The sequence below is a fragment of the Pteropus medius genome, unplaced genomic scaffold (genome assembly GCF_902729225.1).
Source record: "Pteropus medius unplaced genomic scaffold, Ma_sr-lr_union100, whole genome shotgun sequence".
Taxonomy (NCBI): domain Eukaryota; kingdom Metazoa; phylum Chordata; class Mammalia; order Chiroptera; family Pteropodidae; genus Pteropus; species Pteropus medius.
In genome coordinates this window covers 7,005,187-7,031,313 of record NW_024349225.1, presented here as the reverse complement: position 1 = coordinate 7,031,313, position 26,127 = coordinate 7,005,187, and the positions used below count along the sequence as shown (strand labels likewise).

Genomic DNA, 26,127 nt, shown 5'->3' with positions numbered 1-26,127 from the left:
ACTACAGTCTTAGGAGGTCACAGCAAATGAAAATAACATCCTACTTTTACACCTCTTTGTGGTTGGGTAGTACGCTGGTTCAGATAAGAAAAATCCCCAGAAGAATAATTATTTCTGCACCAGGAGCATTTCCTCTCTGAGCAGGTGGGTGAGGACCATGAGCAGGGTCATCCTCTGCTTTCCCTTTTGCTGGGCAAGAAGCCCAATAACTAGATCAGTTCTCTTCTCTAGAGAATCATTTGTAAATAGTATCTCAGCTGTGTAGTATCATCATATCTTAAAAATTGCTTCCCGTTTGTGATTTTCTATTTCTAACAGTTGAGAACCGGGACTCTTCTGCCTTCTTCCTGCCCGGGGCAGACAGAGGGAACAGAGCCAGGATAGCTCAGGGCCATCTTTGGGACACTTGTGTGTGCCCACCACTCATCCTTCAGTGACCACCAGTCGCATGTCTGTCAACTATCTCCCAGCCTATGCCACTTGGTGGCAGATGCAGTGGAGACTTCGTCTTCCTTCCTGAATCCAAAACTCTCAGGGTGTGAAGACAGTACATTCACAAGAGCATAAGCTCCGTTGACTCCTTGGTTTCTCCATTCCTCATTGGTGGCTGGAGGATGCGTATGTTCTGGAGGAATCAGAAAGTGAGCAGCGGAGGGGTGGGTGTGGGACGGGCATGAACCTAGGGAGAGGAGGATGCATGTCCTTGACATGGCCGACTCACCTGCTGGGCCCGGGAAGCACAGGCTGGCCAAGGGGATGCGTGGACCATTACGTCTGAAGCCTTCATCATTCATCAGAACAAGATGAATGAAAATGAAGAGTCCTGATAGGATATCAAGGGAAAGACGGTGCAAAGGCACCGTCTTTGTAGAAGGATAAGGGAGGTGAAGGTTTAGAGGCAGGAAGGAGTATATAACTACTGGCTCAAGTGTCTTTGGCAGTGCAAGGTGCTTGGGGTGGGGGTGACGGAGGAGAGCCCTTCCCCTGCTCCCCTCGGAGCTCTGACAAGCAAGGGAGGAGTGTCGGTGGAGCCGCTGGGTTGCCAGTGTGTCACTAAACCCTCCCTCTCCTTAGACCCCCATCATTTAAAATCCCATCCCCTGCCCATTAGCTAAATGTAGCAAAAAGAATCGGAAGAGAGGTGGGTGGGAAGCGAAGGTCAGATGAGTAGGACGGTTCCACGGGGACTTCCACGAGCTCAGGGGCCAGTGTCTCGGAGCCGCAGGGCCTGTTTCCTTCCGTTAGGGACCGGGCGTGGGGGCCACAGCTGCGAATTTGCCCTCCGGAAGCTTCTCACTTGGGTGCACACCCTTGATTCTGTTTTGTGGCTCTTCATTCCCTCCTTTTGCCTGGTGCTCCCATGGGCATAGACTGAGTGACAGTGATGGAGTCCGAGAGACACAGTTGAAAGGGCAAAGTATACAAAAGTTTACAAGTAAAGTTCTATCAGGACACGGTCACACACATTCGTTTACATGTTGTCTGGTTGCTTTCATGCTACAACAGCAGAATTTGGGTAGTGGCGACAGAAATTGCATGGCCTGCAAAGTCTAAAATATTTATTATCTGGTCCCTCATGGAAAGATTTCGACAGTCTCTCTAGATCTCGATTCCTAGATCTAGAGATCTTGCCCTGGCATTTAAATGTTTGCTATTGAAGTGACACACATCACTCTACCCACAACTCACTGGCCAGAACAATCACACGGCCTAACTCAGCCGTAGGGGACCAGGAAGTACATCCTACCATGTGCCCAGAAGAATAAACAGAATATTTGGCACATAGCACTGATGAGCACCACAATAACCTGCCATGTGTTGGGCTCAGTAATGGGTGCTGAATGTAGAAAGATAAGACAAAGTCCCTGATCTCAGGGAACTCAGGCGGTGCCAGAACTTGGGAGCTGGTAGAAAGACCAAGTATAGAGTAGATTCCAGTGTCCCCTGCAGTACACAGACTGCCTTGTCTAAACTGCCTGAGATGGAAGATGTTTTCTCAGCTTGACGATAGCCAGACCCGGGGACTGGCCGGTTTGGCAGGCAGTGGGGGTGACAGATTTCCCTGATGAACATTTATGTCAATAATAGAAGGGTTGTTTAACAGGAATTCTTAAAGGAAAGATGAGATAATTTCATGTTTTGATATTCGTAAAATTGATTCCGTTGAAACGGGAGCTCTGCAGTGCATATTATTGCTGCTATAATTTTGGCAAAGATGTAATTCAGATTGGCACAGTGTCTGAGAAGGGGAAATCCAGTCAGAGAAGAGGGTAGGGTGGGCCAGGAAGCGGAGGCAAGGGGCCAGGTCCCGGGGCCTGGCGAGAGCTGGGAGTGTGTCCCAGGAGCCTTTGTCATGGAGGGGAGGCTGCAGGAGGCAGATCCCGAGCCTGCTCCAGTTTCTGGTGGTGCTGAAGCCTGCGGAGCCAGTGGGAGCCACCCAGGGAGGGGTGCGTGCATGTGTGTGGTGAGGGAGAGACATTTAAACATCGTAGGAATGGAGGATAAATTTAAAACACATCAAGCGCAGTTGAGACAGAATGACAACGTGAGGAACATGAATCACTCTTTCTAGGGACCCACCCAACTGTTCGTAGGATTTGAAATGCATTTTCTCCTTCATTTCTCCTCCCTATCAAGCTCATCCTGGACCCTTTACTTCCTTCTCTTTGCTCCCCTGACACAGACTTAGTGGCCGAATGTCTTGTGCTGACCAGCACATCCCCACGGAGGGAGTGTCACCAGGAAGGGCAGGGTTGGGGTCTGGGGGACAGCATTCTGGGAGGACCCCTGCCCTGGGGGCCCAGCTCATCCCCAGTGTGGAGCAGGTGCTCACAGCGGTTCAGTGATTTGGCTGCTGGGGCTCTTCCAAGCCTGTAGAACACATGGCACTTCTTAGAGCCAAGGGGCATGTGTGCCATGTGTAGTCACTAGGGGCGCGGTTTGGGATGCGGGTGGGGAGGAGACTGGGATTTGCGTGTTGGAATCTTGGCTGGGAAGGAGACATAAGCAGATATCTTGCAAAGGTGGTAAGTTCAGGTCCTCTCACGCCAGAAGGACTGTCCCCGACCCCAGGCTTGCTATGGGAACTCTTTCTGAACCTTTGGGTTCCCTACACCCTCTCTGCACGTGCTCTTCTCTCTGCCTGTAACCCTCACCCGTCCCCCATCTGCAAGCTCTGTTTAAACCTGGCCTAGGGTCATTTCCTTCACCAAGCCCTCCCTGCCACCCCCAGGTGGGTTGAGGTGCCCCTGTGAGCTCATGTAGCAGCAGACCTACCAGAGTCATAGTGTGTCATCGGACTAACCCGGCTCACCTTGCCGTGCCCAGTGCCTGGCCCAGTACTCAAGAGCCGCTGCCTGTGGCTGGTCCTGGGGACAGGTGGGGTGGGGACTTCCGGGGGGGCTGGGACCCAGGGGAGAAGGTGAGAAGGGTTCTTTCACCACCAGTGGGAGAGAACAGCCACCTGGCTGACCACGGTGGGCAGAGGAGTCTTCAGCCTTCTCTCCCGAGAGTAGCACCTGGGACATTTATTTATCAATGTTACATATAATTATTTTTTTTAACCTCTGTCTTCTGCACTAGACTGTGAAGTTCAAGGGGGCAAAAATCAAGTCGACTTGCTTCAGCTCTGGGCACCCAGCATCTGGCACCCAACCTGGTCTACAGGTCCACGGCCATTTATTGGGTTCCTCCTGTGTGCCAGGGTCTGGGCCAGGCCTGGGACTCAGCACGGAGCAAGCCTGAAGCCTTGCCGTGGAGGCCCGTGTCATTAACGTGTCTTCTATCCTCTCCCCCCCCTTCACTTTCCTCTCCTCCCCACCCCACTCCTCCGCGACAGAGCAATGGTCTGTGATGGTGCCCGAGATGCGTGGACTGAGCCCAGGCCGCAGGCTGCCGGAGCCCACCCCCTGCCCGGCCGCGGGTGGGAGCCCTGAGCCGGGGCCCTCGGGCCGCCGCCGCCACGTGCTGGCCCTGCCGGAGGAGGAGGCATGGCGGCCCCAGCAGTGCGCCCTGCTGGAGGCCGACGCCTCGGAGGAAGCGGGCATGCTGCCGGCCTCCCCGCGCGCCGCCGCCTCCGGCTTCGACAACTTCTTCCCGGTGCAGGAGGGCGAGGGCCCCGGCTGGGAGGGCTGCTCCAGCCCCTTCCTCCCCGTGAGCCCCGAGGTGATGAAGCGGCGGCGCGGCGGCCTCATCGAGCAGCGCGACATCATCAAGGCCCACGAGGCGCACAAGATGCAGAGCACCCCGCAGGCCCGGCGCAAGGAGTGGGAGTGAGTACCGCGGCTGCGCGCGCGCGGGCGGGCGGGGCGGGGCGGCCGGGCGCGGCCAAGGTGGGCGAGGCCCCGCCTGCGGTCCGGGTTGGGGTCCCACGTGAAATGGTGGGCCCAGCAACACAGGTTCATGCGTCTCTCAAGAGGGCTTTGACCTCGAGTGAGGTCTCTGTGGTCAGCCCCAGCTGTAGGCCGCTCTGAACCTCACTGATGTCTACAGCTGTCAAATGGGAGTGAATCAAGCTTGTCCCCCTCAAATGCACCTAGTTTACTAAGCCTGTGGAGAAGGAACTGGGGTCTCTTTCGCTCTGACTTCCCTGGAGAGACGCGCTCTATAAAACCTTGGAGACGCCATCACAGTGCGAATCCCCTGTCTCATCTTTCCTTCCGGAATTGCGCCTGACCCCGCGCTTTCTAGTGTCGTCCTTAGGGGAATGATTGCATTTTCCCGCGAGTCTTCCGTGGATGGAAAAGACTGACCGAGACCTGTGGCTGTCCCCTGTGACTTTATGTCTGATCTTTTGGTGTAGCCGGAAAAGGACTTGTGTTTTGTCTGAGGGTGTCCTTACCCTGATTTGTGCCTGTTGAGAATTTGGGCTTTGACGTCCAGGAGTCATGAGGAACAGGAAGGTAGTATTTGATTTCAATCTCCGTGGCCCTGGGTGTATCCCCCACCTGAGGACTATTTGTCCTTTGGGTCCCTGTGTTTATTCTGCATGTTTGCTTGTCCTGGTCTGAATATGTTTATCTCCTCTTGTTTTAGATCATCAATCAAGTGAAAAAGACACTAACAACAGGAGGTCATGGTGGACACCACCTGCCTGGTGTCGGTGGGCGGTGCAAACTGGTCTCTGGCGGTCTTTTCCCACGGGTGTTAATGTGTTTGTTAGTTGATTCATTAATTCAGTGAGCCCCGATGTGTGCTGGAATCTTGGGGTTCAGAGAGGCGTTGGGCACCCAGCACTCAACAAACCTCTTCTCCTCGTGCACTTCGCAGCGCTGTTAGTCTTTGAAGCCTTCCTAGCTCTAAGTGCCAGCAATGTTCTCAGCACCTGACGACGTTAACTCGTGTTTATCCTCACCATTACTATGAAGCGGTGTAACGAGAATCCACATTTAACCAGGGAATCACAGAGAAGTTAAGTGACTTTCCCAAGGTTACTCCAATAACTACTGCATTGTTCCTGTTATTATTCATGAATTGAACCCTGGCAGTCTTTTCTAGAAGTTCTGCTTTGGACCAGTGGTGCAGGGCCTTTCGATCCAGTCCCACAAGACTTAACTTCTTATCTCAACCACCCATCGAGATGCCATTGCGAAAGCACTGGCCCGGGGTCTAATTCTCAGGGTGACCTAACTAGCAGTATGACCTTGAGAAAGTCACCTCATTGCGGCTTTGAAAACAAGTGAGAGGAGGTAGATGGCCATTTGAACACCGTGCAGCTCTGATAGTTGGTATTTCTTCATATTCAGAAGTACTATATTTTTATGCACCTCTATCTTGTCTTCCTAAGAAAACTAACAACTTGAGAGCAGAGACTGTCTTGCACATTCTTCCTGTCACTCAGTGTCTGTCAAATGGCCTAACTCAAGAATTCCTATAATAGTCACTGGAAAACTAGGTTCACCATGACTCGTGATGCGTGAGTAGCCCTTATGTCTTACTCCAAGTTAAAATTTTGCTAGTTGAAGGATATCTAGGTCTAGTGCCAGCCACCTTCTTGGGGCAGTGATGGGGATGGTCTGAGACTGTTTTTACCTGGGCAGGTCCATGAGGAGCTGGAACAGGGCAGCCATGTCGGTGGCCTGGGCACATGCCAGCCTTCCTGAGTGTAGCGTGGAGGGGGAGCCCACACAGGTGTTGAGAGGGCGTGGCCAGGGAGACCAGGGACTAAGACGGGGAAAGAAGCACGTGTTGGTCACAGTCCCCGTCTGTGTGAGGTGTGGCCCAGAGCTCATGAGGATGGGGAAGGAATCGCCGGTTCTGGCAGCTCACAGGTGACCTTGGTGGGAGCAGGGGTGACAAGGACGGGGCCCAGTTGGAGTGGGCCGGAGCTGCACTGGCCCTGCCGCCTTCCGCGAACGTGCTCAGACCCCTCCCACTCAGGGCCTTTTCCCTCGCTGTTCCCTCTGCCAGGGCTGCTCTTTCCTGCAGGTCCTCATGGCTCCTCCCTCCCTTCATTTATGTCTCTGCTCGCAGAGACCACCCTGATCGCCCTGACTAGAGCAGCAACTCCCCTCATCATCACCCCTTTTCTCTCTTTAATTTGCTTTATTACTCACTACAGCTCTTGCTGTCATCTCCCCAGCACACACATGCACACATACAGACATGTGCAGCCACACGGACACACGCGTGTATGTTGTGTGTGTGTTTGTCTGTCGTCCAGTACTGAAGTGTAACCTTCTTGAAAGCAGGGACTTTTTCTTATCCTCAGAGTACAGAACAATACCTCGTATGTATGCAGTTGGCTCCCAGTGAATATTTGTTGAATGAATGAGGAGATTAATGCCCCGAGGGGAGCTGATACCTGCTGTCGTTGCTAACTTCCAGGGAAAGAGGCGGCAGAGTTTCCTGGGTCAGCCATGTGGTTGTGCAGGTCGCCGACTGCACAAGGCCCTCCACTGAATAGTCAGCAGAGGAAGTGGGGGGTCTGCTTTCTGCCCTCCTTCAGGGTGTTCAGGACCCTGCCACATGCCTTGGAGAGATGGAGCCTTCTCCTCCCTTTTGTCTCTTGCCTTCTGGTTTCTCCGACTCACGTTCTGTAGACAGCATGTCCTGGTGTAGGACAGGGCCGCTGGCCCTTCCTCAGCGTGCGTGGGCAGCCCTGCCGGCTTCCTGCTCCTCCCTCAGCTGCAGCCCCTGGAGGCCCTGTCCACTGCCCACACAGCCGACAGCCCACGGCACACCCGCCAGCTTTACAAATCCTGCCTCTTTGGCACTGACTCAGGATTCTGGTGATGCACGAAGCAGACTAGAAGCCAACCTGGGAGGTTTCCAGCATTTTTTGCCTTTGGCTCGGTGAGCCAAATGCTGGTGGGGGGCGGGGAGTGGAGATGAGGGGGGGGAGGAGGCCTCAGAGAAGGTCTTCTATTTTTCCTGTGGACAGACTGTAGGTAATTCTGATGAAGCAGAAGAGTATGCGTGTGTGTGTGTGTGTGTGTGTGTGTGTGTGCAGAATGTTATTTCCCAAAGAACCTATTAAACGGTTTCCTCAGGCCCAGGGATGGGGTTCGAGGCCCGCTCAGTCAACACTAAGTATTCCTTGTGTACTGCGTTTTGTAACTTTAGCAAGTGGTTGTGAAACTGTGTTTTACTAAGAGTTAATATAATTCCTCCAGCTCACAAGATGTCTTCATATGTACTATCTAATCTTACAATGACCCTATGAACTAGCCATTATTATTCCTAATTCACAGAAGAGAAAAATCGGCCCCAAAGTTAGAGGTGGTGCTTGGTCCAAAAATCCATGTCCTCAAAGGGGGTGCCACCATTTCCGAGCACTGGCTGTGTGCTGGGCGCTTTGCATGTGTCATTTATTCTAATAGTATAAAGAATAGAAACGTTATGTAGGAGACCGTTATTGCATATGGATTTGGAAGAAAGGGAATTGTGTGTAACTTGAGTCTGCGTAGGTGGGTACACAGGGAAGCAGTATTTCCGAAATCGTAGTACTGATCACACTGTATTAAGAGGGAAGCAGTATTTCCGAAATCATAGTACTGATCACACTGTATTGTGATTGCCTATTTACACGTCTGTATCCCCCACTAGACTGGAAAGCAGAGAAATTTGTCTGTTCCCCGTTGTGTCGCTGTCACAACATTGCCCGACACATCGTAGATAGACACTTAATAGATATTTGCAAAATCGAGAAAACCTGATTTCACACACTAGGGGACTCGGGCTCGATGAGGTTACGTTCCTTGTCCGGCATCACCTGCCTTGTGAGCGTCCACACAAGGCCCTCTGACTTCAACACCTGTCTTATTCCACTGGGACTTTCTGCCTATGTTAGTGTCCTGTGTAGTGACTACACAGCAAATGACAGGAACCTAGTTCATACTAGTTGGGGCTGATTCCTGCAGTGCTACCTGTTAACTGTGGGACCTGGGGCAGGTCGTCACCTCTCTTCATGTTTGGAGTCGAGGTGGGTTATAACTTACCTCGTAGGTCTGTTCTAAATCTTGACCACATTTGTGCAATCACATCTGCTGGCCCGGGGCCTCGAAATGCTGGGGGAGCCTCAGGGTTATTCCGGGCCCCTCCCCTGCCTGCACAGTCTCCGTGGGTGACCTCAGCCAGGTCCACTTATCTGCGGGTGACTCCCAAACACAGATTTCCTAAGACCCTTTGACTCTCGTAGCCAGATGCCAGCCTGGTGTCCTCACACTGTGGTCCAATCAGCCTCTAAAACTTAACGAGGCTAAAGCAAAACTCTTAGTTCTCCGCAGACCCACCGTGGTCCCCTCCGTCTTCCCACCTCAGGAATCGGCTCCAGCGTCTACCCAGTTGTTCAAGCCAAAGATTCTCATGATCCTTTACTCCTCTCTTTCCTTTCTCCCACCTTCAATCAGTTGGCAAGTCTGAACACTTCTCCATCCCTGCTGCTGCCGATCTCTTCAAAGCCCCTGTCGCTTGGACCATTGCCATGGTCCCCTGACTGCCTTCTCTCCTCACATCTTTGTTCCTGTGTCATCAGGAATGTGTCTATTCATACGAAAGACAGGGACATTTAAAAAAGGTTGAAGCCAAGTCGCGATTCTGTGACGTAGCTTCCCTTTGCACTCAGAGAAGAATTCGAGCTCCCTTCCCTGGCTTGAAAAGCTTACACCATCTGATCTTTGGGTGGTTCCTGATCTCACTGCTGTGACTCTCTCTCTTGCTCCTTATCCTCCCCCACACCGGCCTTCTTTCAGGCTTACGTCTCTGTCCTGGCACTTCGCTCAGCCTGGAATTTCCTTTCTCCACATTTTAACAAGCTTGGTCCATTCTTGTCATTTAGATCTCAGCTTAGATGATACCACCTCAGAGAGGTTGCCCTTCACCACATAGTCTAAAATAGACACCTGGTAACTCTGGGTCATGTCACCCTATGCAGTTGACTGCCTCTCCCCACAAGAGTGAAAGTGCCTCACTGCCTTGTCCAGTCCATAGCCCCAGTGCTGGGAGCAACACCTGACATCTAGGCTCTCAGTAAAGATTTCCGAATGAATGAATGAATGAATGAATGCATGCATACTCAATAAGCAGTTGGTATGGTTATGATTATGATCTACATGCTCACCCAGCCTCTGAGAGCCCCAGACATATTGTCAAGTCTAGTCCAAGGAGCTCAAGATACCAGGGGCTCTAGGTCTAGACCAGGGTCAGCCCCTGGGGCGTGTGGCCTCACGGGCTGTGAAAACCCAGGTTGGTTAAGTTGCAGGTTGTTTGGGCACCATCCAGCTTCATACCTTTGTTTGATCACCACTAAACCATGTATTATTTGACCTTAGGAAAAACATTTATCCTTTCCGATCTCATTTCCCTCCTTTGGGAGATTGTGGATCAGGACAGTGACCTTTTGAACTGTCGTAAAGAGCTTGTAAAGTACTTAGTCCAGTGTTTGGTTGTTTTTCCTTAAAGTCTGCTTCTTCACCTTTGGGACCCTGTCACTCGTTTCTCCTCCGTGTAGTAGGGTCTCAGAGATTTGCTGAAGCCTGTGGCACTCTAGAGGGTGCAGTCAGCGCTGGAATCAGCTGCATACGTCAGTGGCCCCAGCAGTTCTCAGGTGACTAAATGAGGAAATGCACAGTGCCTGGCACATGGTGAAGAGTCAGTTCATGTCAGCTGTTCTTATCGTCAGCATCTAGCCCAGCTGCCTCAATTGCAGATGCTGAAACTGGGGTGACTGCCGACGCTTCACATGACCCATTCTTCTGATGCAAGCTCAGTGGGCTGTGGAGAGTGAACAGGCTTGGAGGGATCAACCTTGTAAGACTCGGCCACTCCTGTCAGCCGCCCTCAGTGGTGCTGACTTGGGAGGTGGGGCTGGGGTGGCCACACTGGGGAGATGATAACTCAGACATGCAACCAACATTCTCACCAGATTTCACACCTGTAATTTCTGTAAGGAAAAAAACCTCACAACCTTGAAGCTTTCTGGCTGAATTTTAAAAGCCATTGGGCCAGGTTTTCTTTGAACTCTTGAAAGGCAGCTAACCCCTTGCAGATCTAGTCAGACTAAGTGGGGACATCATTCCACATGCTGCCACTTGCTGGCAAGATGAGGCATCATCTGGTTTAGTTCTTGGAATACTAGAATCTATAGAAATGTCACTGCCAGAAAGACTCATGGGAAGAATTTGTTCAGTTGAATAGAAGTGCTTGGTTGAATGATCTGATATTTAATACAATTTAATTGATGTGCTCTTGGGAGGGGCAGGAACGGTCCCCACCACTACCTACTGCCTTAGACAGGGCTAATTCAGTTGTTTAGTTGACTGGCGCCTATTTTGAATTAGACACCCTAGTTTGCGGCCCAGCAGAGTCCAACCCCTTTGCTCAAAGACGAAGCATTTCAGGCTCTTAGGTTGTAGTAGAACAGACTTGCAGAAACCTGAACATATGCCAGTGCCACGCAGAAATCATGAGCCTTCACCACACTGTGTTATCACCAGCCAACAACACGTTGGAGAACCGAGCCAAGCAGGGACCTGGAGCATATGCCCTGCCTTCTTGGAATTCTGAGCAGAACAGGAAGCCACCGAGAATCCAGACAGTTGCCCCCCTCCCCCCCAGGAGCTGAGACAGTTCGGGTGACTCCTAGAGATTTGCTTTACGATGGGCCCTTTGAGGGAACTTCAACACACGATCTTGAATTTCTTCACCTGTCTTTCAGAGATTTGAACAAAGGTTCTTTTCTGTTTTTCCTCCTTTAAACCTTCTGGCAGTTCATTAAAAGCTTCCCGGAGAACAGGCTGGGGGACCTGCATGGCAGGGAGCATGAGAAGTAGGCTTCCTGGGCTGGTACCCAGCCCCTCACCCACTGCCTGGAGACTCCCGGCCTCTCTGCATCTTCACAAAGCCACTGGGGGCCCCTCGAGAAAGCAGAAGCGTTTTCACGCTCTCCGGAGCACTTTGCCGGGAGTCAGGGCTCAGCGGGGTGTAGTCTCTCTCTGTTGTCCTGGTTCTCCAAGGCTGTACCAGGAAGGAGGAAGCAGGGGAGAAGGGCTTGTGGCTGTAGCCTGGCGTTCAGCCCTGATGGGCTCTCTCTTGTGTCCGGTCCGTGTCTCCTGCTTCCCTTTCCAGCACCGTCAGAATCTTGTCCCTGTTTTGAGGGGCGGGTGAGCCACCGTTTCCTCCTCCCTGCCCCGGCCACCTCCGTTCTTCCAGCATGGGCTGTGCCTGGGTATCTTCAGGAGAGTCTGTTCAGCCTCCTGAACACGTCAAGCTGTGAAGCTGTTCTTCCCCTAAGCCACCTTTTGGAAGAAAATGGGGGAAGGTGGCGCCCTCTAGTGCCAGTTCCACAATTGGTCACACTTAACCCTTTTTTCTCAAGAAAATTTCTCCTGTTTTATGATGCCCCCAAGTGGTCATGTATGTGTACTGCAGCCACTGTGTCTTAAATGGAAGTTTTCCACAGAATGCCGTGTAGCTGGAACTTGCTGGAGCAGCCTCATGGTCACCCATCATGTCAAAGGTACCGACACAGAAGCCAGAAGGCAGAAGGGCCTTGCAGGGCAGGGCGAGCACCTAGGGATTCCAGTTTCAATCCAGGGCTTCCCATCTCCCCCACCACCCTGCAGTACCTTTCCATCCTCAGATAGCTCATGGCTGTGGATGGGCCAGAGGTGTTTTTCTCTTGGATGTGACAGCATGGATGAAGAACATGTAAAAATGGAAATGCTCGGTGCTGAAGAACACACACGCATGCACACACACGCACACGCACCAGCTACAGTATTCCAGGCACAGTAATAAAAAGGACCTTTAAAAACATCATCTAGCATACTTTTTCATTTGATGTTCAGGTGAGAAAGTGGGGGCGGGGAGGAAGAAGTGCGTGCCCCGGCCTCGCAGCCTGAAGTCGTGACCTTCAGACTCTGCCGTTTCCCAAAGCTGAGCCTCCCCGGCGCAGGCAGCAGGGCTGAGGAGGTTCCACCGCCCGCTCCCGCTCCCCCTGCACCGTCTTCCTCCTCCCGCGTGCTGCTGGCCCCTCTCACCATCTTCCTCTTCCTCTTCCTAGCTCCAGAGTCCAAGTGGAGGAGAAGTAAACAAACGCCGGGCCGGGGCCCCTGTTTGCCTTTTTCCTTTCCCTCCGCTTCTCCCCTGGGTGCCTCTGTGCACTAAACACATCCCTGTGCCTGGCCACAATGCTCCCGTCAGAATGTCACCCCATCGCCCACTGATCTCAGTGATGGGAAACCCACACCCCGTCCCAAATTGATAAAGAATGCAGGAAGGAGTTAGATAAGTGCCCTTTCTGTTCTTAGAGTACAGAAATACTGCATACTTGGGGACAGTGCTCTTTGGTGTGGGGCAGTGTTGGCTTGTCACACCTGGTCGGGGTATGCTGGGGTCAAGTCCATTTCGTCCCCCCTCTCCCAGCTGTCGTCCATTGTGGCTGCTCTCTTCCCCTTATTTCTTACTTAGGCTGGAAAAAAAATCTTGTGCCTTCTTTCTCTTCTGTCTGTCGTGAAAATGGAACCATGTTACACATAAAAGTCTGCATTTTGCTTTTCTTTTGCTCTTTAAAAATTGATACTGCATCATGGGCATCTTTCCTTGGCAGTTTCTGGAAAGACGTCCATGCCGTCTCTCTAATGCTGCGTAGTATTCCTTCGCAAGGCAAACCGCAGTTTGTTCCCGCAACCCCTCGCACGGGGAGCTTCTGGTTATTGCAGGCAGTGCTGCGGTGACCCTCCCGATGGTGCCTTTATGACGTGGGCTCTCCTTCCTGTCGGAGAGAGTCCTGGAGGCGGACCGTGGAGGAGCCTTGCCCGCACCGTGCCCTTGCCCCTGAGCACCGAAGCCTCTCCCCGACACCTGTCCTCTCATCTCGGCCTCACATTGAAATGTGAACTTTCGCAGCCTGTGTTCTCTCCCTGGCCCCGCGGGAGAGGCCCCATGAATTAATAATCTGCCGGCAGGAAACAGAGAGCTGGAGCCACTAATTGTCAGCCAGTGCGCCGGCCTCCCGCTCGCTAATTAGCACGCCGACAGCTTCGGTTTTATCCAGAGCCAGAGCGATGCTTCAGGGACGCCCGTGGCTCAGCCTGTGGCATCCGGTGCAGAGGGAGGACCCTGGCGCCTTCCCGGGTGGGGTGCGGGTGGCCTTGCAGCAGGCTTGCCGAACTCAGCAGTTCCTTCGGGGAACCCTGTGTGCCGCCTGGTAGGGGGTAGGTGACAGGAAGGGACCAGGGAGGGGAGTAGGAATGCGGGGTGGTGGGGGCGGGGGGGTGGGTGTCCGTGGTCTGGTCGGTGTGGCTCTTCTCCGGCCGAGTGGCAGGGTTGAATTCTGGTGCTGCTGCAGGTGGATGCCATTGCCCAGCTGTGTTGGGTGTCGTTGTCTCAGGAAAGTGCCTTCGGCCATGGGCCCCTTGGCGGCAGGCGGGTGGGGGTGGGGTGGCCCAGGAACATTGCCTCTGCCTAAGTGCTGTTCTAATTTCCTTCATAACACACACGCCCCTAAGACGAGTAACAGTAAATCTGGCACTGGCACAGTGCCAGGCTGCTGTAGGGTTGCTCAAGAAATGCTTCTGTAAGGGAGACGGCCACCAAGAAGCCGTGTGACCCTGGCCAAGCCTCTTGACCTCTTTGGGCTCTGTTTGTAAGGCAGGTTAGAGGCGCTCTCGTCTGCTGCCTGAGGCAGTGTGGTCGGATGGTTAAGGGCACAGATGGTAGGGCCTGGCCGCCGGTTTCCAGTCCTGGCTCCAGCACCTGGAAGCTGGGTGGCTTTGGGTAAGTCACCTCACCTCTCTGGGCCTCTGTGCTCCCAACCCTTCCTTACACAGAGCTCATCTTAGTTTGATATTGAGGTGAATGCCAATTTGATGAAAATGATTTTCCCCCATGTTTGTAAGCTGTTTGATAGGTGGACTCCAGGTGAAATCTTTTAGGCCACCTGGCTGGGACTCAGCCCTCTTCCTTCCCGATGCTCCCCACTCTCTATCTTCCCAAGTGGGCCATGGAACAACTCTGGGGCCATGTGACCGAAGACAGAGCCATATCGACTGGGCTGCGATGCAAACGCTGGTCTCCTCCCCCTCATGGCCCTGGCCCTGTCCTGTCCGTCTTCTGCCCTCCATGCCCAGGTCACCTGCCTTCCTCCCATCCCGCTGCGGGAGGGTGAGGATGCTTCTTGCACACTGGCTCTGGGGAACAGACCCGGAGGCAGGGATTTCCGTGCAGGAGGTTTCCTGTGGGGGCGGCGAGGAGCTCTTGGCATTAACACTTGGGGAAAGGAAGGGAAGGAAGCAGATTTGGGTGGAGGGAGAACTTGGGCTGTGATGAGTCTCAACAAAGACCTCAGGTGACCTCATGGTTGGGTGGGGGGCTCTGAAGCTTGAGTGGTCTTCTAGAGTAGTCCAGAGTTGGAGCAAAGAAGCCAGGCCTTTCCGTTCCCTCAGTGACCAGTCATTGGGCGCAGACTGCCCCAGCAATGTGTCATGACCTTGGTCCAGGTGGCCAGCTTCAGCCAAGGCAGTTTCTGAGGTGGCCGACAGCTCCGTGCTGTGTGCCCAGCATTCCAGCAGCTGGGGGGCAGGACCTGCTCTCCCGAGGGGAGACGGGGCATGTCACAGAATCTGCTATGCTGCTTCAGGGGCAGCTGGCCTGCTGGCTCCGGCACCACAGAGGCAGGGCCTTGTGTCCCATCATCCCCGCAGCCCAGCCTTGCCTCTGAGCAGTCACAGGAGCTGCAGAACCTCCTGGGGCACCAGGCAGGACTCGCCCCCCTGGGGCTGCTCCTCTGTTGTGGGCACCTCCCTCTCTGTCCCGCGCTCTCTCCACACCCGTGGAGACGGTTGGCACCTCTGGGTGGGGGGTCCACGTCTTTCTCCCTTTTGCTCATGAGGACGGCCACCCAGCGCCCGTGCTGGCAGGCTCCCCGTGGGGCTTTCTGGTGACAGAGCTCAGCGGAAGCCAGAAGTCTTTGGGATTAGGCAGACCTGGCCTGTCACTCAGTAGCCTGGTGTATCTCCTTATCTTTTTAGGTTTGAGGGCACAGTGTCGGGGTTGTTTTTGTCCATCTCTTTACCTTACCAACCAGCCTCGTACCTTCTTCTGCTCTCGTGATGTGCTTACTGCACTTCACTAATGTTTATCGTTAGTCTTTGTCAGTTGGGGCTGCTGTAATGGTACCACAGGCCGGATGGCCTGTTATCAACAGGGATTTATTTCTCACAGTTCCGGAGGCTGGAAGTCTGAGATCAGGAGCCAGCAGGGGCTCTGCTCTCCTGATCCAATCACCTCCCAGAGACCCACCTGCAGACACCACCACGCTGGGGTTAGGGCTGCAGCATGTGAGTTTCAGGGGGAGCCACATATTCAGTCTACTGCAGTCTTTTCCTCTGTCTTGCATCCCCCAGGCCATGGCTGGAAGCAGAACATCCATGTACACAGCGAACTACCCAGTGACCCAGCTGTCCCCATTCCCAGTTTGCTTGAACATATGGGTGTCTAGACTCTAACTCTGAGAGGCTCACATTTAATTACTCTTAGGTGAAGTTTTGGCATTGACATATGTGCATATGTACGTGTATTGATAGATATACTTTCACAGCACCTCAGGTATTGCTAAGGTGCAGCCAGGGTTTAGAACCTTTGGTCTAGACCTGTGGCCACAGGGTGGACAGGCACCTGTGCCCAGCCTTTGTCAGGAGCGACTCCCTCTGTCATCTTTCCTGGGACACAGCAGATTGTTCGAGGCTTTCTTGGTGACCTTGACACCTTTTCTGGGGGTAGACTGTTCCTCTGGGTCTTTTAGAAAGCAATTAGAACTTCTCTGAGAAGTTCTGGATCTCTGTGAAATAAGGGGTCAGGGCTCACTAGGTGATAACTTATGTCCCTTAGGCTGAGTCCTGGGGTCATGAGGTGGGTGAAGATGATCTGTATTTGAATCCAGTTTGAAGTCAGCAATTCTTAGTCGTTTGCTCCTGGATAAATTACTTAGCTTTCCCGAACCTCGTTTTCCTCCTCGTAGGACAATTTTTCCTCCTCGTAGGACAATGTGTGCCTTACAATAATCACATTACATTTCTAGAACATTATCTAGTTGACAAAGCACATTCACTACCTCATTTAATTTGAGCAAGTTATTATGGGTAAAAAAAAAAGGCTCAGAGAGATTAAATGTCTTATTCAAAATCACATGGCTGAACTAGGATTGAACCCATATTTTTATTTACCTGCAACTTTGCTGAAGATGCACCTTGCCATTCTCCATATGACTCAAGTCCACAGATAGCTCAGGGACCAAGAGGCTGGTACGGAGGAGTGAGAGGCTCCTTACCCTTATCTTTCTATAGCTTCCTGGGCCTGTGGCGGCCTCGTCAGGCTTCTGGACTCCTCCAGGTATCCCAGGAAAGAACTTTTCCCACCCCAGAAACACACGCTCAGACACATACACCACCGTGAACAACCTTGCCTCCCGTTTATTTTACTGATTTACTTCACATACATAGAAAAGAAAAATGATATTTCAAAGAATTATGCCTGTCACTCAATTTTTCCTGTAGAAATTGGTGACCATTTGCTAAAAAAAAAAATCAAATGTTGCAAGTAAAACAAAAGGTAAATTTAAGCTCTGTTGAAAAGTAAATTGCAATAGGAGATTGTCGTTTGCCTTGAGTAAGGAGCTGAACTGTGAAGTGGTTTTCTGTGTGGCAGTGTGAACATCATCTTTGCTATCCAGTTGCTTTTGACTTGGTTTTGATGGTAGCATATAATGACCGTAAACCTGAGAGGCATCTCATTTCATCGTTTTGAAGACATCTGGACTTTTGAAGTTTCCAAAAGGGCTCCCAAAATAGGAGTTATTTTGAGATTTCCTATTATACGCCAATAAAAGCCAAGGATTGACTGAATGGCCAGCTCTGCGGGTTTCAAATGGTTGTCGGTTGAAGAAAAATGGCCGAGTGGCTGATTCTTTCCCGACCTGCTCCAGGATACCAGCAGAAATGCCATTGGCCCCGGGTGCTGGATGTCACTTGACAGAGGCATCACTTCCATTTTTCCCCTCTGCACCCCGCCAAAAGCAACACAGCCATTTCTAGGGCACGTGGCTCTGGGATGGTCTGTGCTGTTGCCTTTAGATTCTTTTGCCTGACAATCTGTAGGATTTCTCGGGACAAGGTTTTTGCCTTGGGGCACCTGAGATTTGGGAAAGTTGCTGCCTTCGAAAATAGAGTCTTCTCATAAAATCATTTTATAACATGTGATGGACAGATGTAAGATCCGTTTGTGGCCTCCTGTTTCAGAAACTGAGTTTGATTTTGAGCACAGTATCCTGTGCAACAAATTGGGGTTTTATTTTTCTCATTACAGGAAGTCTGGAGAAGGCAGCCTGCGGCTGGCGAGGCAGTTCTGTGGTATCCTCAGAGTCTTCCCACCCAGCCATCTTGCTTTCCCCACACCTTGCCCTATGCACCTCTTCCATCTGGCTGTTTTTGTGTTATATCCTGTTAAAACAAATTGGTAATCTAGTGAGCAAATTGTTTCTCTGAGTTCTTTGAGTTGCTGTTGCGAATTAATTGAACCCGAGGAGGGGGTCACGGGAACCTCTGGTTTATAGCCAGTTGGTCAGACGCACAGGTGACAATCTGGACTTGTGAGCAGCATCCGAAGTGGGCAAGCGTGAGGATTTTGTGGGACCGAATTCTTAACCTGCAGAATCTGATGCTGTCTCCAGGTAGATCGTGTCAGATTTGAGTTGAATTGTAGGACACCCAGCTGGTGTCCTGAGAATTGTTGTTGGTGCGAGAGCACCCCCTGTCACTTACACATACGTGTTGGGATTGGGTCCAAGAATCTAAAACACTACCTGGAATTTACCTCCCTTCAGGTATAGGGGAGGGGACCAAGCCTTGAAGTCTAACCCGCCCGTCATCTGTCTTCACCTTCACCTCTCTGTGTTGTGCGTGACTCATTTGTAACTCTTTTCCTTGCTGCTTTGTCTTAGATTAAGGCTGTGAGCTTTGTCTCCTCATGTCTTGTCTTAGCCTTGCCCTGGAGAAACCCCATGTCCCGCCTCCCAATCCTGCTTTATCTGGGCTGTTTAATGTTTTAATTTGGCATTCCATTGCCTTTAAAGTCTTCAGCCATTTAAAAAACTGTAAGGATATACTTTTTTCTTTCATTACAAAAAGCATGCTCATTGGGAAACTGTATAAAGAAGCGTATACGAATCACTCGGAATCCACTCACTCTGATCCAAACACTGGGAGCATTTGGTATGTTTGGTCTTTTTCTAAGCATTATTTATAACATACAAATGTGTTTTTGATTTTTTTCCCCCCAAATTGAGCTCTTACAGAATATAGTTTTCTCTTTTGCTTCTTTTACTTTTCGTTATATTGCGAGCCTTATAACAATATCATCAAATATTGTTTGAAAACCTGATTTGTAATGGCTAAAGGTTGAAGTTCAGGGGGAGATTTTGGTGCTGTTATGCTGCTGTTGAGCTAGAGACTCAGGTAAACTTAATTCCTGTCCTGTTTCTTATTCTTCCTCCCCAAAGGGCTCATGACCAAGGGAGCTACAAATATGAAGAGCAGTGGCCACTGTGACATAAGGAACTACTTTATTTTCAGCCCAAGAGCCCCTGAAACCAGCACCTCCAGTTTCTGTGCTCTTTGCTCTCCCCTCCCCCCATCTTGATGGGCCTGGGGTGTGATTTACAAACTTGGCTCTATGTGGCTTTGGGCAGATTAACCTCTCAACCTTTCCTCATGTGTGAAATGGGGATAACAAGAGTCCTCACCCCATAGGGTTTTGTACAGATTAAGTGAGGTGAACATATAATGTGCTTATCACAGTGCCTGGCAGATGATAAATGGTAAATAACATTAGTTTTACCATTTCTCTATCACTGGGCATTTAAAACTTTTTCCCTATCACTGGGTTTTAAAACTTTTTATAATTATAAACTAATTTATCAATATTCAACAAATGTTTATTGAGTACTTACTAAGTGCCAAGTATTCTTCTAAATACTGGGAATTACAGGAGGAGCCTTGACTAGACAGGTGTCTGATCTCATGGAGTTTAAATTTTTGTGGGGAGATATGACAAGTAAACACAGTATATTCCAGTGGTGCCCAGGCTATGAGTAAAACTAAATTAGATAAGGTACTGAACTAAGGGGTGGCAACTTCCGATAAGGTGACCTGAATGACAAGGGGATTTGGGAAAAGGCAAGTTGAAAGGCTCTGAAGTGGGAGTGAACTTGGGGAGTTCAGTCAAAATTCAGAAGCAGTGAGTGAGTAAAGAAGGGGGAAGGGGCCTGGAGGGCAGGCAGGGGCCACCTGTTATGGAGAGCTTTGGAGGACAAGGTCAGGAGTGTGGCCTTTATCGCAACATGGAGAGGAAGGGACACCCACTGGAGGGTTTCATGCCAAGAGGGACACACAGTGGTGCGCGGGACTTGGCTCATATCGGTTCGTGAGAGCTGATTATGCCTCTCTCTTCCCAACTAATTCTTTAGTGACATCACGACGGTAATTTGAAACAGCCATGGTGACAGTATTTACACCAAAGAAGCTTGTAGCAGATGCTACAAATCAGGGCTTTGGTCTTCCAGAGAGCCAGTAGTTAAACATTTACCAGCACAGCACTGGAACAAACCATCTAGATCTAAAAAAAACACTTCTTTAGCTGCTTTTCGGAGAATGAATTATAGAATTATAGGGAGGTGATACTGCAGTGAATATTCTTGAACATATTGTTTTGACTGTAGTTCTGAGTATTTCCTTAGGAGAAATTACTAGAAGTGAAATTACTGAATAAAATTATCTAATTGCTCCCGACTGAAAGTTTTTACCAATTTATACTTCTACCAACAGTGAGAGAATTTTCCTGTACCCTTACTAATAATACTGATTGTTAGCAAGAAAAAAATGGAAAAAAAGAAAAAACTAAATTTTTTGGATGAAAAATGGTATTCTAGTTGATTATTAATGATTGGATGTTTATCGATCATTTGCATATCTTATTTATTGAATTACTTATTCGTGTCCTGTGCTCCATTTTTTTAAGTAAGGTGTTTGTATTTTTCTTATCAATTTGTCAGAACTCTATACATTAAAGGTATTGATAGTTTGTCATTATGTTGCTAATATTTTTCCTTACTTTATTTTTTTCTCTTAATTTTTTAAAATATATATGTGTTACATTTGTATGGAATAAGATCTATATTGTTTCTTCCAGTGCTTTCATGTTTAAAAAACTCTATTTTGAGGCTAGAGGAATATTCATTTATGTTTTACTTACATTTAAAAAAAATACATCTAGGAGGCTGGTAGGGTAAAAAGAAAAAATACGTCTTTAATCCATCTGGAATTTATTTTGGTTTAAGATCTTAGGTAATGATTCAATTTTATTTTATTCTAAATGGTTAACCAATTTTCCCGTCACTACATATTGTGTAAGTATTTCTTTCTCCACTGAGTTTTAATGTTACTTGTATTATCATCTACAATTTTATGTACATTAAGGTCTGTTTCTCTATATTTAGTTCTGCTGTTCTATTATTTCCTCATTATCGTGTTGTTTTAATTATTCAAAGCCTCTCTCACCTTTGGCAGTAAAATTTTATAATTTCCTTCATTTATGTGAATCCTGTTTCTACATATCTAGTTAAGTGTTTTTTTCTAGATGTAGTTGTTATTGCTATTATGAACAAGATACTTTTTTCAGACATGTTATCCGTAATCTAGTAAGTAAATTGTTTCTCTGAGTTCTAGACAAGCTATGATAATTTGCACATGTATGTTGAGTATTTATATTTGTGTCTCATTGAAATCTAAACTTCCAGGACCTGTAAAACTGTGCCTGATCGGGCACTGCCTGACCCTTCAGCTCCACCTCCTACATGGGTAGGTTTTAAAAACATTGTTGAGTGAAAAAAATTAGAAGCTGAATGAAATTCTTAACATAATATGACTTAGGTAAGTTAATCCCCCCACATCTCATATTTCATAAATGAATATTTAAGATTATACGTTAGCTTTTTAAGGAGGGTGTTCGTGTTGGGGGAGCGGCGTGGAAATGGGTATCAGGGATGAAGAGGAAAAAGCCTTGTTGCCTCTTGAGTCATTTCAGGGATAGGGAATAACAACATGTATAAAATCAAAGACAGAAAGTTCAGATTTTTGAAGTATTTCCTCCTTGAGTTTCAGAAGGCTAGATTTATATTTCCCAAATGAAGTGTTCTCTTTTTGAAGAATCACCTTTAAAACCCAGGTCCATGACCAGCATCGGTATAGGCCATGCCTTTGTGATGGCGGTTAGGGCTGGACTTTGGCCCCAAACTGCTTCAACTTGCAGATAGTGTGGAACCACTAGGCACGCAGTCAGTCACCCTCTCGTCTAGCCGACGAGCCCTTAAGGACGAGGACTGTACCCACTCACCTCCGTGTCCCCAGCACTAGCTCAGTGGCTGGCAGTGATAGGCCCTCAGCACTGCTTGCCACTTTTCATTACGTCACTTCCTCGTCAGCTTTCCTGGTGTCTGTGCTTGTCAAGAGGCTTATCAAGGCATTTCCCCTGCAAAAAGTCAGGTCTCACCCAAAGAGACGGTATGGTACCATCTGCCAGGGGAATAACATGTCATCTGGTCACAGGTCAGAAGCATAAAAAACAGACTTTCCTGAATGATGGCCACATCATCCCCATAAGGAGAGAGCATCTTTCCCGTTTAAGAAATACCTTTGTGTTTCTTTTCAAGTTCAAGGTCTGTTCAAGTTCATCCAATCTCACAAATACATGTTGAGTGCCTGACTGCTTTATACTTCTCCAAAGTATTTTCATGTCTATTATCTCAGCATGGAGTGGCGACCATAGTCTCAGGCAGTACCTGTGATCAGGTAGATGTTTTCTTTGGAAAATGGTCTCCAGCACTGGCTCCCACCTTTTTTGGGGGGGTGTTGTGTGAGTGTGTGGGGATAAGAGGCATTTGTCACGCGTGTCCATAGATGGAGATGAAGGAGCCAAGACTGAAAAGTTTCCATCCCTCGGAGTGAAACCTTACATTAGTGATTCCCAGCCCTGCTTATTGGTTCCCCAGGGGTATTTTGAAATCCTTCAAAGGAAATTAATTGTAATTCACTTCAATTTTTAAAATACCCATATGTGCCACATAGCACAATGCTTCTGGGCAGGAGTGGCCCAGGGGAGGTAGACTGGAAGGTGTATGTGTGTCAGAGAAGCTGTCAGTCAGCCAAAGAACAATAAGGAACTGAAACGCCCCCAAGTTCGGGGGAGCGATTGCTCTGTATTCACACCTGCAGGGTGGGCAGGGGCAAAAGAGAGTGGTGTCAGTTACTGGAAAAGTTGCTGTCACTTGTTGAACGACGGGGTGTGACTCTGTACTTTCAACAGAAGGTGCCCTGACTGGAGCCACAGATGTTAAGATGCCCAGCTCTGCCTAGAGTCTGGAAAAGCAGGCTTCCTAGCCCCCGAGGAGCATGTCAAATCTGCGTTCCACCGTGGGCACTGAGGCTTCTTTTTACCTTTTAGTATTTTTAATCGAGTTATCGACTCAATGCTTTTAACATTTGTTAGTCGATACCAAGAAAGTGCTGCTGAGGATGGCTGCTCGGTTTAAGAACACAGTGGGGCTGGTCATTCTTTTTCTCCCTACCCTAATGAGTAATGCCGAGTTGGCCCTGCTGTAGCCCGTGGTTAGTGCAGACACGTGGATGAACCCGCAGAACCCTGTGTCCTGCGGCTCGACACTTAAAAGGCAGAGTATTAGATGGGGAGGAACTCACTGATAACTGGGCCTAGAAGGAATTTATCGAGTGCTGCCTCTGCTTTCCTGCTCCTGTCTTGCTGGGTCTGCATGGGAGGTGTGATTGGGGGGCAGCTTCAAGTGCGTTTGGGCTGGAAGCAAACTGTTGTGTGTCCTTATCCTGATTCTACACAGCACAGGAGGAAAGGGGCCAGAGAAAGTGGCTGGCAGTAGGAGAGCCTCTGTTTTGGGGACGCGAAGCAGCCTGGGAGAGGGCGATGGCAGAAAGGCGGAGGGGAGGGTGAGGGAAGCTGTAAGTCATCTCATCTGACAGCTCAGAGGCAGAAGTCACCATGTCTATTCACTCACAGGTTGTATCTTCAAGACAGTCATAGCATTTTAGAGCCCACGTGAACCTTGGACTATGGCATGCACTGTAACCGACTGTGAGAATAGCAGTTCTGCTTCCTGTTTCTTTGGGGGGCACCTCCTAGGAGGTGGCGAAGGTGGTAGGTGGGGCAACGGGCTCAACTAGTGACCTTTCACTCCACGTGAGAGCATGTGCCTCAGCGCCATCCACTTGCGGTTCACTGCCTCACAGGAGACCTGTGTCTTGAGACCTGTCCCGCCCCTGGGGGTGCCCCGCTCACCCTTGCCCCCTGCTCCTTGTGACTCTTTCCCTCAGCACAGAGAGGGCAGAGCAGGCAGCTCATAAACCCAAGAGAAGAAAAGCTCAGAGATGAGCTGGCCAAGTGCAAGCGGGCAGCGTAGGGTAACAGGAAAAACACTGGGCTCGGGGTTGAGTCCCAGCTCTGGCTTCGCAAGCCGTGTAAGTCTGCGTGAGTCACTTCACTTTTTAAGACTTAGCTTCTCCCTCTGCAAAATGTCCCTGCTTTCTCTACCCCACAGAACTGATATATCAAATGCACAAAAGCACTTTGCAAAACATTAAATACTGGATGAAAATGAGGTGCCTCAGGCTTCGCAACCAAGGCCCCGGGCCCGCGCCTCGGTCTGCCACATTGTCCTGATCCTACCTCGCACTGCACGGCTGGTCTCTCCCCAGCATTTTCCCCACTGATGGGAACATGTGCTCTTTTTTGTCTCTAAGGTATCAGAGGTGACTAAGAGGATGCCTTAAACATATTTTGAGCCCCGTCACTTTAAAACAATGTCAGTTGCCGAGGAAAAGTCCAGGGGGTGTTGCAGGTTTAGAAAGAGGCAGACGGACTGTTGCAGGCGGGGCCAGTCTTCTGGCCACAAGTCCATGGAGACGATGGATGCTGGGATGGCACGTTGGTGACGGTCGTGTCAGGCGGGATCCCCATCTCTATTAGAGATAAGAAAACTGAGGTTTTGTGAGCGGACTGAGCTCACTGCAGTGGTAGGTGGTGAAGCCAGGGTTCGATCCTGGGTCTGTCCCACTCCAGAATCCATCCTCGTCCCATCCTCTCGACCGTGCGTGTGGTCCAGATAGACAGCTCTCGCCCTGCTATTCCACAGTCGCTCAGAGCAGGACTTAGCACTCGGATGAATCTACAGAATGAATCTAGCTTCACGGCACGTTGGCGAGAAGCGGAGCTTTTACTGAAGATTTCCTGGGGCCCAACGAAGATATTCTGGGCAAATTTTTCTTGAAGTCCTTTTTGACATCTCTCTTCCTCTCCCTCACGCTTTTCTCTCGACTCCACTTTCAGGGTTGGCTCATTTCTTTCCCCTGTTTTCCTTTGGACCCCCCCGGTGCCGAGCCCCTCAGCAGATGGCCCACGGCCAAAAGCAAGGACTGCATCAGCCAGAGCCAGACAGGTGGGCCGGAGTCGCACGTAGGTAGCAAGGAAGGCCAGCTTTCAGAAAACGTTTGTTATCGTCCCTCAACTGTTCCTCTCGCCCCATCTTAAATCTGGTTCTCTTCCAGAATTCTCCATCTCATTCTGCCCCGTTGTGGTGGTCACAGTCCTAGGAGTGACCCTTCTCTTCCCTTTCTCTGCCTCTCCAGGCGACCTGAAGTCCCGTAGTTCCCCTGGCAGTGCCTTGTAGCAATCTCCTCCCCTCTCCCCGCTGGCATCCCTGCAGCTTAAACCCTCTCTTTTAACTTTTTTTTTTTTCCACGCTCTCCCACATGATGAAATCACATAGAGAAAAAAATCTTGTTTTTTGAAACAGCATAGTCCTCTGTTCTCGTGGAGGACAGCAACTCCGTTGGGTGACTACTTTGATAAGCCACTTGGGGACACGAGGAGTGAGTGCAGGTGCTGCTTGAATGGCCACCAGAGGAGGTCGGCTCAGTTGCTGCAGAGACCGGCTTGGCTGCCCCGTGCACGCTGGCCGGGATGGGTGAGCAACCGCTTGCAACAGTGGGTCCTCAGGGAACCAGGGCCCGGGCTTGCTGGGTGCCAAGTGTTGCATTCTGAGCACATGACAATACAGTGGGCCTAATGGGTAAAGCTGTTACAGATGATGTAATTAATACAGCAGACCGCTGTTTCATTACAAGGGCTGTGGGCTCCTGTCAGCTTCTTGTTTCTGGTGTTTGGGTGGCTAATGCACTATGTGAGGATTCAGAGGCATTTAATAAGATGATCAAATGCCACGCTGAATTAATGTTTACAGCTTCTTGGCTCGGGCTCTCTAAATCTCGGAGTGCTCAGAACTGAAAACAATGACTTTGTCTTGATCCAACTTCTCTCTCGAATCAGCCCCATTATTCTTTGGTGCGTGTGCCCTCAGGGACTCTTACATCCTGTCATTTGGTGGCCGAGCACATTCTAACATGAGGGAAGACACCATGAAATGTGCCATGCACGTCACCAGGAAAGCTCTTCTAAGCAGCTGGTGGGGCTGTGCCTCCTACTGGATCATTGTGTTATTTACTCTTACCTGTGTATGGAAAAAAATGGCCTCGGTTCATTTCCTCTTTCTAA

The 26,127-nt window shown here is 50.0% G+C and overlaps 1 protein-coding gene across 14 annotated transcripts in view; it reads left to right on the top strand.

The window, feature by feature from the left end:
* Positions 1–26,127, top strand: part of CACNA1E (calcium voltage-gated channel subunit alpha1 E) — a 498,756-nt gene that overhangs the window by 172,050 nt on the left and 300,579 nt on the right. For all 14 annotated transcript variants that reach the window (XR_005656965.1, XM_039881316.1, XM_039881318.1 and 11 more), the window contains one exon: positions 3,839–4,271. Coding sequence is in view for 13 of the 14 variants with exons in the window: in XM_039881316.1 (XP_039737250.1) it covers positions 3,853–4,271 (419 nt within the window). In the remaining variant the exon portion in view is untranslated. The remainder of the gene's footprint in view (positions 1–3,838; positions 4,272–26,127) is intronic.